Raw genomic sequence first — 14479 nt, 5'->3', positions numbered from 1 at the left:
TGCCGCCGCCTCTCTCTCCAGCACGTTTTGGTCCTGAGACTTCTACAGGGCACTCAGTCCCAGGGCACTCAGTCCCAGGGCACTTAGTCCCAGGGCCCTGCAGTCCCAGGGCACTCCATCCCAGGGCCCCGCAGTCCCAGGGCCCTCAGTCCCATGGTCCTGAGGTCCCAGGGCACTCCATCCCAGGGCCCTGCGGTCCCAGGGCACTCCGTCCCAGGGCCCTCCGTCCCAGGGCCCTGCGGTCCCAGGGCACTCCGTCCCAGGGCCCTGTAAGAAGGTTCCGACTCCACAGCTCACGGCCTCACTTACAGACGGGAACTTCATAGTCTGGAGAAAGAAGTTTCTTGTTCTCGTTTCACATTTAAAATAGAGTCAATTTAGCTATTCCTACCTATTTTTGGACACTAAAATAGGAGTTTTAAAGCATTCACTTCCTTACTCACTCTAGCCTGAAGCCAGGGCAAAGCACAGAACTCACAATTAAAACTGAGACAGGCCCTTTAAACATAATTTCGCCATCCTTGCTTTATTTCATGAGGCTGAGACTCTAATGCATTGTGAATTCATGTGCAGAAAAAAAAATCAACATTTTTCCAGGACCACTGATAATCATGGAGAACATGTGAATCTACTGGGCATGAAGCAATGTCAATAATAATAAAATAACTTACATATAATCTCCACACTGGGAGCATGTGGGAATGCTAACTACAAAGCCCGACCTCTCACATGTAACCTAAGGCCTAAACATTTTTTTTTTTTTAGAGAGGGAAGGGAGGGAGAAAGAGAGAGAGAAACATCAATATGCAGTTGCTGGGGATCATGGCCTGCAACCCAGGCCTGTGCCCTGACTGGGAATCGAACCAGCGACACTTCAATTCGCAGCCCGCGCTCAATCCACTAAGCTACGCCAGCCAGGGCCCTAAACACTTTTTGCATTAGCTTCCCTCCTTGTTGGCCGGGTCACCTCAGGGAAGTTCAACTTTATTAGCCCGATCCAGAAATGGGGACGAAAATAACTGCTGGTTCGATGGTTGAATGACACCATGCATAGGCACCCTCAGCATAGTGCCCGGCATACAGGAAGTTCTCTGCACATGTTAGCTATCACTGTGACATTATTATTGTTGTTGTTGTTGGTATTATTAGCATTATTATTTACCCAAAAGGAAGAGAAGGGGAGAAGCGGGGAGGACACAGACCCTGTGGGGCTGACGAGGGACTGGGGCGAGCGGAGGAAGGAGGAACAGAGGCAGCGCGGCCGCCGGAGGGGCGGCGCTGCTTGCGCCATTTCCCAGCATCTGTTGCAGACGCAAACATGTTGTAAGACCCTCCGTCGAGGTAATGTTTGAGCCCTTCAGAGCACAGGGGCAGCGGGCCTCCGAGATAATGATTAACTCCCCGCGATTGCCTTGTTTGTGGGCGCACTTCCTGTCCTGCAAGTCCACCGCGCCTGGGGCTGGGACGCTCGGCTGTCTGCGCTCCGGAGGCCCCTGCCGAGATGGGGCGCGAAGAGGTGGCGCTTCTCCTCCTCTTGTTTCTGAATGCAGGTAAGACTGAGTCACTTTTTCACGTGAGTCACCAGCTGTGTCCCAGCGATGCCTTAAAACAGACACAGGATGGTTTTTAAGAGCATCTAGTCTAACTTAGCTTTTGATTCCTGAGATTCCCAGGTCAAAATCTCAACCCAAGATGGAGGGATTTGTCAAGAAGTAAGTTTAATTTTCATGTAAATCCTGGAGATGAATGGGTAGAGGGAAAAATGAGTGATTCTTAGAAGGTAAAAGATTGAGCTTAAATAATAGTTATTTTGGTTGACAGAAAATAGCCCGTATAGCTAACGGCCCAGGCTCTTTGCCTTGGTTCTCAGTGTGACTAATTTAGATCATGTTTGTTAAGATGTCGTATGCTCCTCATTTAAAAATATACACAGCGAAATAGCTCCTTGATGACGTTCTTTGACCGGTCTGTTGCTATATTTACTAGTTTCTTATTTGCTGGGAATTAAGTATGGCTTTTCCATACACAAACGTTTGCTTCTACACCTGGAAGAACCACAGGCTTTGATTGCCAAAGGAGGCATGCACACAGGAATTCAACACCTACTCAGTGCTTGCGGTGCGCCAGGCACATTTTCGTACACACATACACGTCTCTGTCCTTCACCAACACTAGTCCATCTAGCCGGTGCCACAGGTAGAGTTCTGTGTGCATCCTCGTTGTAGGTGACTTCATCCACACCGAGGGGAACCCTACTGTTTGCCTGTGGACCAAACCCCCACATCCGGGGAGTGAAGGAACCAGGATTTAACCCGAGGTTTTCCAAGAGGGAATCTTGGTGCCCTTCTCCCTTTTTCAACTTTGTTTAAACATTCTTTAACATACTCTAAGCGTGTCCTTGTAGTTCTTTTTTCCTTGGCGGCTTTATTGGGATGTAACCCACCCACTGTACCATCCACCCGTTTAAAGCATTATGTCTGATTGTCCCCACTGTGTTCGGAGCGGTGCACCCATCGACACAGTATCAGCTCATGCTCATCACCGCCCCCCCCCCAGACACTCTGCGTCCAGGGTTGTCACCCCAACCCCCTCTCCTTTCCCTTCGCCCCTCCCCCCTTCCAGGCCCATCTCCCCTGCCACTCACTCGTCTGCCTTCTGCCTCTGATTCGCCTGTTTCGGACATTTCACAGAAATGAAATGATACATTATGCAAGTAGCTCTTCGTATACACAGGGCATAGGAACTTGTAATTAAACTTGTGCATCACAAGCTGTGCTTTAGAGCCGAACACGTTGGAATGTAGCGGAGTCGTACAAAGGGACGTCAAAGAACGCAGCAGAAGATTGTGCCCAGAGGTTTTCTCGGGAAAGGGCCGTGTGTGGGTGTGCAAGTCTCCATCTTCCCTCCCAGCCCAGGGAGGGCGGGGCCTGGGGCGCCAGGAGCCGCTCCGTGGGTTAGAGCAGACTTAGAGCAGACTTCTCTGCGACAGGGTTGGCATCCCATCTCACGGACCTCATGGACGTGGGGGAAAGGCTTTCACAGCTCTTTCTGAAAGGAAGGCATTTCCTCTCTCTTTCTGAGAAGCGGTTCATCTTTTCAATGCACAGCACCCCCCGGGAGAGGAAAAACGCTTTCCCAGCCGTCCTCAGCGAGAGGCGGGGAGGGGGGTTGCATCTCACAAACCTCACCAGTCCCGTCTTCCAAACACATGAGCATGCGCGCACACGTATTCCGCACAGGGACTGAAAAACAAGCAAACCTATGGTATCGGTAAAATAAATACAGTTGCTGTGGTAGCAACATACGTCCACACTAGCCTCGAACAACACTCTTCAGCCGGTGTGCCGCAGGAACTCTTAAAACATGCCACTCTTGACTGTTCAGTCAGGGAGCATGGACCTCTGTTCCCTTAGGTTGTCAAATAAAAAATGACAACAGCCAACACAACAGCAGCCAGCCGGTATGAGTAAATCAAAATTATACCTACTTTTTTGTCAGATTTGCAAAAAAAATGTGACATTTTTTCAATGTGCTACAGAATTTTAGTGATTCGTTTATGTGTGCCATGAGATGGGAAAGGTTGAAAATCGCTGTCCTAGAATATAGGAATATTTTTCTTACTAAAATGATTGGTTTACTGTGTCTTGGTCAACAAATAAACTGCATTCCATTCCATTGCCTTCTGAGCCCTAGAATGGAACAGAAGACAACATTTGGGGAAAATTTCTCAAACCAAATGGAAATCAAACCTCTCTGGGGACACCCCTGGGACATGCGACCCTAAGGTGCGTCTCCGCAGCTTTGCGCTCTGAAACGTGACAATATAACACAATGAAAGGTAACTTAATCAAAGCACTATGTAAGCAGAAATTTTATTTTCTTGTTTGGATGTGAGTTATACCCTGGCCTGCTCCACTTTCTAAGAGCTCTTCCAAAAGTTCAACTTCACTCTTAACAGGATTCACTTTATAGAGTTAACTTGCTTGTTTTCTGAACTACATCCTAATTTGTAGAGTTTCCCAAAACACATTTCCTCTTGGAAATGAGAGCTCAAGAATGAGAGAAAATGCCAGATGGTGGCATGGACACTGGTCTCAAAGACCCATTTCCCCTCCGTCTCCTCACACCGTCATCAAGAGCTTCCTGTGTATCGCACGTAAATGGCACCAGCCACCCTCGTGCGCGGCGTCCACCTTGCAGCTTGGAGCATGTTTCCCTGAGGAGGGAGGAGGAGGAGGGGGGAAGGGGCCGCGTCTGTCTCCGCCCATCAGGGTGGATGGCCCGGGGCGGTGTGTGGCCTTTCCAGGTGCTCAGGGACGGCCTTTACGGGAAAGACAATCTGACTCTTCATCATCCTTCCCGTGGAATATGGTCGTCAGCACCAACCTGCTTTGGAATGTCTCCCCTGTGAACGGTCTTTGTGACGGCGCACGCCCGGCACGAAATGCTCCTTTCGCAGCCCGGCGTCTGGACAGACTGGTCCCCTCTGCTGTTCCCACTGCCGCTCCCGGTCACTCTTCCATCCCCTCCACCCATCCCCTCCACCGGCTCTGGTCCCCACCCCCACCCCCAGCCCTCCAAGTGGTCAAGGTCCCCATGTTGCCCAATCCCCTTTAGGCAAACTTTAGGAAACTTTGCTATCTTTATTTTGTTAACCTCTCTTGGCCTCCCCCCCTGTGAAAATCACTAGTGTGTTCCCCATTCAAAGGACAGAGGCCAACATCCCCAGGCTGGGGACAGAGCTGCTCAGCCCAGCCGGGTGCCTGTGGGCCTGGGAGCACGGCTCGGCCCCTCGGCCTCGGGGACAAGGGTCAGAGAGACCTTCAGGTAGATTCTTTGCCTTGGGCTTTCTCTCACAGAAAACTCAGGACCAGCATTTGCCTGATTTTTTAAAGATTTTATTTATTTATTTCTAGAGAGGGAAGGGAGGGAGAAAGAGAAAAAAGAAACATCCATGTGCGGTTGCTGGGGGCTGTGGCCTGCAACCCAGGCATGTGCCCTGACTGGGAATCGAACCTGCGTTGCTTTGGTTCGCAGCCCACGCTCAATCCACTGAGCTATGCCAGCCAGGGCAACATTTGCCTGGTTTTTTACAGTTTCTCCCAAAATGCCAAATACCTGTCCCCATCACAGAAGAACTTATCTCTCTTTAATGAATAGTGACGTGTCCCTGAACTCAGCGCAGGATAAAAATGACCTCGGATTACAGTGGAGATTAGTTCAGGCCCTGTGTACTCTCCACATCGTCGACCCACCAAACAACGTTGTGTCTCGGGGTGGACCCGTTCCGAGAACGCTCATCACATCAGTCCGGGGGGCAGGGTGACAGCCGCTGTTTGTGCTGCTGGAGATTGTGCAACGGCCTCAGGTTCTTCCGTCGCCCAGGGGCGAACAAGTCATGGCTACCGGCAACCCGGGTGCTCCTGGCAGCCTCCTGGGGTTCTATCGCGGCTCGGCAATTAACCGCAGACAGACCACATTTATTCCTATTTCAGGCTCCCACTCAGTTACGCAGCAACGCAGACATTACATTGTTCTAACCCACGCACGTGTCCCTCCAGGTGATCTGCGAACACACTGCCGTCTGCACACGGAGCATTTTCACTCCCGGCCGTTGGTGCTGCTTCCAGGGGAGCAGCACGTGTCCTCTGGCTGGGGCATGGGGAACGAGCAGGTGACCGCGTGGCTGCCGTCAAACAACAGTTTCGATACAATCCTACCAGCCGTCCCACTTTTTCCTCCCGCTTGCAGGTCGCGGAGACCCCCTGGACAGCTACGTGAACACGCAGGGCGCGGCGCTGACCGCTGGCCACAGGAAGACCGTGGTCGCCAGTGGCATAGCCGAGTGTGCGGAGAAATGTGAACAAGAAACGGAGTTCGTCTGCAGGTATTGCTACTGCCATTGAGCCTGTGACACTGTTGTCTCGCCGCTCGAGACGCTGTTCCTTCGATACCGAGGAAGTCGCTCATGGGCTTGACCAGACCAGGACTTAAGAGGAAAGAGGAATTTCCTGGGACAGGGGTTTGGACTCTGTACTGGAGCCCATTTCACTTCTTGTTAAAGTTGTGAGTGCCCCCCTTTAGAAAAATGCCCCCAAAGAAACGTGTTTATTTCTACACGAGACACGAGCGGCTATCATTCCGGGCGCTCGTTTCCCACATCGTCATCATCGCGACATACTAAGGGGGGTCCCGTGCGTGGGAGCGCGCCAGGCCCCGAGGAGCAAAGAGGCACGGAGGCAGTGGCCCAGCGTGTTTGATGAGTAGCACTGCGTCGGGGAGCTCTTTGTACAGATACACGGTCCAGACCCTGCCTGTGGTAGTGGTGGCGTAGTCACAGAAATGGGAAAGAGTACAGCCAGTGTGAGGTATCGATAAGGGACATAATCGACACGTGCTCCATCAAATTCAGAGGGAAGGACAATTCCTAAGGGCTGATGCAGCCCAGAGGGCCTCAGGGAGGAGGTGGGACCCGAGCTGGGCTTTGAAGGGCGAGTGAGAGCTTGCAAATACTGGTACGGCTGCAGGCATTCCAGGCCTTGCACTCGGCCGAGGGACCAAGGAGGGACCAGGGCGGCTGAAACAGCAGGGTCATGTAGGAGATGGGACTGGAGAGGCAGCTGTGGATGGCTTTCTGTGACATCTTCGGCAAGACCACGTGGGTGGGCAAGGATGCGTCAGTGGGAGGAGGTAGGATGGAGAGGTGTAGGTCAGGGGGCAGTGACAGGGGTCATATAGTCCATTTGGGGAACAGTGGTAAGTTCAAAGCAATCTTGCCAGCACAAAAGAAAATATTCTGGAAATTAAGAACATGCATGCAGACGCGGGAGAGCAGAGGGAACAGAAAGGGAAAATCTGGAGGACCGGAAGGGAGAAAGTCAGGTTAGAAAGACACCAAAGTAGCCACCGTGTGGCTGGGCTGCTTTCCCAGCGTCTCCTTGGTAATGGCCCCCACTGGACTGAAGGGGCCGATTGTAAGCTCCTTGATCTGTCCAGAGATACAATTGTCTCCAGAGTCTCCTGTTTCTCAATAGAAGTTTGCTTTCTAATTGAAGGAAAACACTGGTTGAGTTTCCTGATTCTCTTCCGCAGGGCGTTCCAGTATCACAGTAAAGAGCAACAATGTATCCTAATGGACAAAACCAGAAAGACCGCCGAAGTCTCCAGGATGAGAGATGTTGTTCTATATGAAAAGAAAAGTGCGTACCACATTTCCTTTTTAGTCCTCCTGTTCACTCACTTCTCCTCCCCGCCCTCCCCCTCTCCTCCCTCCCCGCCCCCTCCTTTGTGCCTGTAGTTTAAGAGACCACAGGGTGGGACACTGTGTGGGGGGCAGCAGCATGGAATTGGGGGTCCGGGCCAGGTGCGGCCGCGAACCCACTGTGGCAGCTCAAGTGCGTGTATGACCGCACCTTTTACATTTTCTTTTTCTTAATTTAAAAACCAAGGCACCAGACTTACAAAGTCCTTTCTACCTCTGTGACTCTGAAAATATTCAAAATTTGATTTTCTGTTTTAAGGAGGAGTGGGGGTGGGGTCTAGATGTTCCTTATGATCTTGACTTTGTTCTGCAGGGACCATGATGGTCCTTGAGCGCTAGCCTTGGGACCGAAGCCTGGGGAAACACAGAAACCCCGAAATGCTTTAACTCCTCAGTAGCATTTGCATAGTGACACAATTTTTAGTTTCAGTTTTAAACTTGCCCCTTGGAGGGGGTCCCTCAGACTCTGAAATATTGTCGTTTGAAAACGGGCCAGAGTCATAGTTGCTTTTCCATAGTTTTCTTCAGAATCCCGGATCGGCCATGCCACTGGTTAGGACCACAGGTGGCCTGCCTTTCTGTGGAAGAGGCATGTCTTTTTGGACATGACAAAGTTCATGAAGTGTGTATGGAGATGTAAGTGAAAGTATGATGTTTTTAAAACTGCCTCCCAAACTCTGTTGTGGGCGAGGTGTTACAACCATTTATGTCGTAACAAGTTGGCTTCGAAAATGTCGGGTTACCAAGGCGTGAAAGGCAACAAGGAACATCCCCTTTCACGCATTTTTGACAGTGGCTTGAACCATTCCCTGCAGCCCCACTATGGAACTCTGAGGTCTCTGAAGTTTCCTTCGGGCGGGGGATCGCTGCCGTGCATCGGTCCACCCCCTCAGGTCTAACGGGAGCTGTGGGTCCGCTCCCTCCCTCCTCACACGGTTCATCTTTCGTTCCTGGGATGAGAGTGTGACCAGACCTAAAACGTACCTGAAGTCATTCGTTCTTACAAATAGTGAGTGAAGGAGGAGCTCTATCGGACGACCTACTACCCATCAGATTCACAAAAGCGGGGTGAGGGGTCGGTGGGATTCTCAGCACTGACGCCAAATGCCATGTGTGGATTGCTAAGCAGGAGGCGCGTGGTGGTGCCCCTGGCCTCGGCGGGCGCAGGTGCAGCTGCCCGCTTTCCAGGTGCCAGAAAGGGGCGAAAGGTTAGGTAAATGCCGGCAGGTACATGCAAACACGGGACAGGTACAAAGTCAAAAGTTAGTCCTTTTCAGGTGCTGGATTCTTTGCTGTGGAGTCGTGTGGGACCCACTGCTACGTCACCCACCAGCGATGTTCTGGGAATAGTCGGTGTCCCGTTGTCCCACTGACACCCGCCACTTGCCGCCTCAGCCACCGCCACCACCTGGTCTAAGCTGCCACTGTCCCTGGCCGGGTCCCCGAGGTGGCAGGTCTGCAACATCCCAGCTTCAAAAACTCAGTGCTTTGGAATAAACTCCAGACACTTGCCAAGGGCTACAGTTCTGCCCCCTCCCAGGCCCTGTCATTAAAGCTCACCCCGTGTGCTGGGCTCACTGAGCCTGCAGCCGCTCTGACCGCATGCAAAGCACACACACCCGCCGCCTGGGATCCTCTTCTGTTCTTTCCAGGGCCAGCACCTTCTCACCTCCCAGGTCTCCGCCCAAGCCTCGCCTCCTTTTCAAAGTCTCCCCTGAAACCGCTGGGCCTGGAACGTGCCCTGAGTTTGCACCCTGTGTCAGTGTCGCAGGCCTATGCCGTGAGGGTAAACCTCGGCAAAGGGGCGTCTGCATCTCTCTGCAGGCGGTGGGGTTAAAGGCACCAGCTCGCTATAGGTGTGTTAGAAACCCTCTCCCCAGATAACCGGTCAGTTCATGAAAATCTTGGCTAAAGTGGGGAATCGTGAAAGATGATACACGTATGCCTTGAATCGTTTATATTTGCACTGAAAGCACAAGTTTGCATTGGCACACGGGGTGGGGTGGGGGGGGCGCTTCTTGTCCCTGAACACGGGCCGCCAGCAGGAGCTACTACCTGGCGCGTTCCCTGCGTGAACTGCTCTCCGAGTGCCTTGTCTGCCACAGCCAGTGCCTTCTCTCCGAAGGCCCGAGGGAGCAAGGGCTGAGACATCTGTCCACCAGCCTGGCTGTAAGACACCTTTACATTCTTATGACCTCCCCCAGACTCACGGAGTGGGCTCTGAGTGGGTTCCCGGCCGTGGATTTGACAGCAATTTCTAAAACTATCCCACTCTTTCAAGTCCTTAACAGCATTCGTCTTCGTTAAAAATGAGCCTCTTTTCCTCATTCATTTCTCAGTTAATAAATAATCCTGTCATAACTATGTATTGTGCCACATGGGTTTAGATCATCTTTACTCAAATAAGCCAGCTGTAGACAAAGTCTTGACGATAAAAACAGTCGGCTCTCGGTAAGCGTGTGACCCAACTGGTGGCACCGGAAGTGGGCGGACACACTAGAAAGTGGCCTGCCGGTCACGGGGGCCCTCCCCAAAACCCGTGCGACACTGGCGGGCCCCTGACAGTGCGCCTTAGAGACAGGACGGAGCCCTACCCCGTGGCTGGTTAAGTGGTGGCTGGTCAAGAGCATCTGCTGTGAATGTTGAGAGTAGACCACAGTGGTATCACCCTGTGTGACGCTGTTCCTGTTTGAAATACTGGGAGCGTCAAAGAACTGAGTGGCTTGGACCTCTTTTGGCTCCCGAAAAGCCCGCCCTGTCCGAGAGCCTTTATTTCCACTCCCTTCGCTCTCTCAACAAGCTGCTGATTTTCTCTGTCACACATCACCATGAGGCTGCGTCCTTGATAACTTTCCGATCGTGGCCCCCTGGGGCCACCAGGATGTGAGTTCCACAGCGGGAGCACCCTCCCCTGTTGCACACGCCATGCGCCCCCCGCCCCTAGCATTGTGCCCCGTGTGTGGAGGGGCTGTGGCTTGGAGTACTTGCATCCAGGCACCAAACGGCTTTGTTAGCTGCCACTCCCCCACAGACACCAAGGGCAGCCTTGCGTAGCAGGACCTTGGTGTTATCCGCCATACACGTCCTTCCTCTCAGCGCCACGAGCACAGTGCGGGCCTCGCCTGACTCTCTGCTTGTGCAAGGAACTGACCGCTGTGTGCACTTCTGTTCAGTGTTCCTTTCAGAGTGCAAGACTGGAAACGGGAGGAACTACCGGGGGACAGTGTCCAAGACGAGAAGTGGGGTGGCCTGCCAGAGATGGAGCGACACTTCCCCGCACAACCCGAAGTAAGCCTTTCTCTTGCGCCTCTGTGTTCACCGCGTGCGCTTAGGAAGGTGTGTTCCCTCTGGCCGCAGCCAGAACAGGCGGCCGAGCGGGTGCCGAGGGAGAACTTGTGGATGCCGAGGTGGAATGGATCGGCTGTGTACGGCCTAAACGCAGGAAGTGGTGGTTCTCCACGCGCTCTCGTGTGCGTGTGTTTCTGGAGCGCCTAGGTCACAGGAGGGCGCCTAGGTTAAAAAAAAAAAAAAAAAAAAGAACAGCAACAAAACCCTGAATTCGAGGCTGAGCCTGAGAGGAAACTGAAGATGACCATGGTCGGGACTCAGTCCGCCGAAACCAAACACACACCAGATCAGAGCTCTCCTCGCCGCGTGCCCACCGCGGCACTGCGGAGGGAAAGAGTGAACGAGGTGTAAAAGAAACGTGTGCGATCTCGCAGTTTGCTTATTGATTCAGAGTCCTTCTCAGTGTCTGTTTCCCAGCAGGACATCAGCTGTCGTTAAGTTTGCAGCAACAATGCTTATCGAGCAGGGTCTGGTGTCTGTTACCCTGCCCCGCCAACCCAAAAACTTGCCATTATTGCATCCCCGTGAGATGGGCAGTTGTAACATTCTCAGGACGTTAGAGCTTATTGACGTAAAAGGAGTAAAGCAAACGGGGCCAAACCGTTGCCTCCTAGAGGTCATCTAGGTCATCTCTGGCCTGCGGGTGAGGAATCCAAAACAAAACCTGCCCTTTCAGACGCCGGGTCTTGGGCTTTTGATATAACTTGTTATGTCTCCACAGCCACTCAGCTGTAGACCTGAAAATGCGCTGAACTCCCCCGCCCCTCCCGTTAACCCGGCTGCGTTTCAGAGAGAACGCGGTGTTTGGAGTCAGGCAGATCTGACTTGAATTCCTGAGATGCTACTTATTAATCGTGCAGACTCAGGCAAGGCTTGGTTTTACGGCGCTGCGTCCCCGTTTTCTCCTGTGTGAAATGAGGGTGATCATACGTTCCTGGTGGGACTTTTTTATTGAGACCAGAGAGAACGTAGAGGAAGATTTCAGGGTAACCCTGGAGCACGATTCACATGAGCAAAATGGTGCTGCTAGTATTGTCCTTACAGGAACAACGGACAAGAGCAGGTGTTTGGAACAGATCGGGAACTTGCAAGGCTTGTGAGGCTTTTGTTTCTGCTGCCTGTGCATAACATGTGGGCTCTGCTGCTAAGATGTGTCCGTAAATACAGTAACGGTGGTAATGTGGGCCGCTGTACTGAATAGGGAAATGGAAAATTGGACAACACAAATCCTTCAGCACATAGCTGGAGTGCATTCGATGGCAGAACCTTGAACTTCACACGGAAAACAGATGGCACACCATTCTGTGCTCCTGATACTATGCTGATGCTAAAAACGTAATCCAAGCGGTTCCTTTCCATCCTGCAGTTTCTCCCCGACTAGCCACCCGTCCCAGGGGCTGGACGAGAACTACTGCCGGAACCCAGACAACGACGAGAAGGGGCCCTGGTGCTACACCACCAACCCGGCGACCAGATTCGACTACTGCGACATCCCCGAGTGTGAAGGTCAGGCGCAGCCCCGGATCCTGCGTTCCCCTCTGCCCTCCGTCTGTACCTTTGCTGAAGGGCCGTCCCCCACAGGGACGCCGTGAACGGTCATTTAGGGCCGTGCTGGGCAGCACAGAGCCACACTCGAACCTTGTGGAAAGGCCCACACTTGGCTCAGACCCCCAGTATGGACCACCCTAATTATTTTTATTCAAATGTCCCTGTAGCGTGCACCAATACAAAACTCTAGGTGAACTCCAGGTACAAACGTTCTGGGCTTAAAGCTCCACAGAGTATAAAGCCAAAACCAGATTTGTGATTAAACAGTTGAGATAAAAATTTACAAAAAGCAATGCAATTCAAATGAACAATATTCATGGAATATGGGATACTTTCTCGTTGCACTGAAGCTAAGCAACGAGCCGGTTGTAAATCCGCAGTTCATTACTTTAGTAAGCCAACCGGTTCCATGGCACACTTCACAAGTCAATGCTGAAAGGGAGAAAGATCCTATTGAAAAAAAAAATGCTTTCATTTCACATTTCCTGCTCCATTTATTGGTGCAAGGGGGCATGGAGGATGGTGGGTTTGTGTAGCCATGTGGCGGGGTGTTCACCTGTGACACTCAGGTCCCCATCACCTTATCTGGTTCAACCCCGGGGACTCTATTTTTATGCTGCACTCTGAGGTCACGTGACCCTTAATTGACACGAACACATCGCTGTTGTCACCGAGTCTGACCCTTTTTCCCTTAGGACTCCATACAACCTGAGGTCTTCCATTACCCTGCTGTACTGGGTTATCTTAACCGTTCCAAATCAGAGCTTCTATGTGTAAATAATGTAAGAAGGCAAAGAACAGCCAGCCACGCTTCTCAATCACACAAAAAGCGAACTGCCGCCAGCGGAGGTGGACCCGCCCCTCACACCCGAGGTCACGAGCGCAGGCCAAAGCCCCACCCACACCCACATCCTGGGAGGGGGCGCACATCTATGCGATCAGATGATGTCACAGGCATTTTTAAAGATCCGTATGGGAACCAAGACACCCTATATTATTTAAAAGTCCCAGTAGAGACCTTACAGGCTTCTGAGAATACGTGCACCCTGCCCCGACCCCTCCCACCCACCAAGGGCCAGGGCATCCCAGTTCAAGGACGTGGCCTTGGGAATTTCTGGATTTGGTCATGACTCTTCGAGTTGAGGAGGTCTGGACCAAACTATGCTAATTTTACCATTTGAAGGAAAGAGTGATATTTTAGGTTGTGTTAGAAAACTGAGTGTCGCCAATCTCATTGCCAAGTGATCGTCGGGAAGTGCATGGGGACAAGGGCCAAGTGCCGCTTGCCACGTTGGTAGAGGGACTGTAGCCTTCCCTCCGCGACACGCACTGCAGTTTCTTCCTTCCCTCCTTTCTCGTCCCCCTACGCAGTCGACTGCATGCATTGCAGCGGAGAAAACTACGAGGGCAAAATTTCCAAGACCATGTCTGGAATTGAGTGCCAGGCCTGGGGCTCTCAGAGCCCGCACACTCACGGCTACCTGCCTTCCAAGTAAGTCTCCCTGGGGCAGAGAGGTCCGGCGTTCACGGCTCCGGGGCGGTTCGTGTTATCGCGATACGTGTGCGTTCCTCGAGAAGGGGGCGTGTCTGCTGCTGTGTTGGAATCTCGGAGTTGGCCGCTTCCCACGTGGCCACGAGAGAGGCGGCACGTACTCCCGTTTCCCAGACTGCGGCCAGGGGAGAGTGCCGGCCTCCGAGGGTGCTGAGCGGGACGCGCGGAGCCTTGGGTCCTCGGGGCCGGAGTTTGCGGGGACCGGCGTCCTGGCTGAGCCGTGTGCGCAGGGAAGCGTGAGGAATACGGGTCCATCTCACGTGTGTGTTCTCCTCTCCTCTCCATTCTTGTTCTTTCCTTCATTCCGATGAGACTCAAGGCTTCTTAGCGTATGCTCTACGGTCAGGCTTTGGGGGTTTTGTGTATCCACGTGTTTTATGTGTATTTATGTCAGTGCGGTTTTTCTGGGGCGAGGATTCCTGACTTCCACCAGATTCTCCACGGGGGTCATGGATTCCCTAGAGGAGTAAGAAAGAGTCCCTGATCTAGAAAACCTCACATGGACTGTTCTGGAAAACCCCTCCCTTTCTGTGACTCTCTGATCTTTCTCCTTGTCCTCTGAGGCTGCAGGATCATACCAGCACTTATTAAAAAAAACCAAAACACTGACCCGAAACGAGGCTGAGCCCCAGATTTCACTGTGGGAAACAGCTCTGTGCACTTCCTGTACCTCCCATTGCAAAGAGTTAACTCCGAACACAGCTGCCGCCTTTCCCATGAAAGAAGAAACACAGGAAAGGCCTCAAGGGCCTGCACTGGGGAAATGCACC

General features: G+C 52.4%; 1 protein-coding gene across 1 annotated transcript in view; it reads left to right on the top strand.

The window, feature by feature from the left end:
- Positions 1-1395: 1395 nt before the first annotated feature.
- Positions 1396-14479, top strand: part of PLG (plasminogen) — a 36072-nt gene continuing 22988 nt past the window's right edge. Inside the window, exons 1-6 of the mRNA XM_045843813.1 lie at positions 1396-1550; positions 5752-5887; positions 7093-7199; positions 10435-10549; positions 11976-12115; positions 13529-13649. Coding sequence (XP_045699769.1) covers positions 1502-1550; positions 5752-5887; positions 7093-7199; positions 10435-10549; positions 11976-12115; positions 13529-13649 — 668 coding nt within the window. The 5' untranslated portion in view covers positions 1396-1501. The remainder of the gene's footprint in view (positions 1551-5751; positions 5888-7092; positions 7200-10434; positions 10550-11975; positions 12116-13528; positions 13650-14479) is intronic.

The sequence above is a fragment of the Phyllostomus hastatus genome, unplaced genomic scaffold (assembly GCF_019186645.2).
Source record: "Phyllostomus hastatus isolate PE091 unplaced genomic scaffold, TTU_PhHast_1.1 phas_contig_40, whole genome shotgun sequence".
Classification (NCBI taxonomy): Eukaryota; Metazoa; Chordata; class Mammalia; order Chiroptera; family Phyllostomidae; genus Phyllostomus; species Phyllostomus hastatus.
This window is presented reverse-complemented; position numbering and strand designations above follow the sequence as displayed.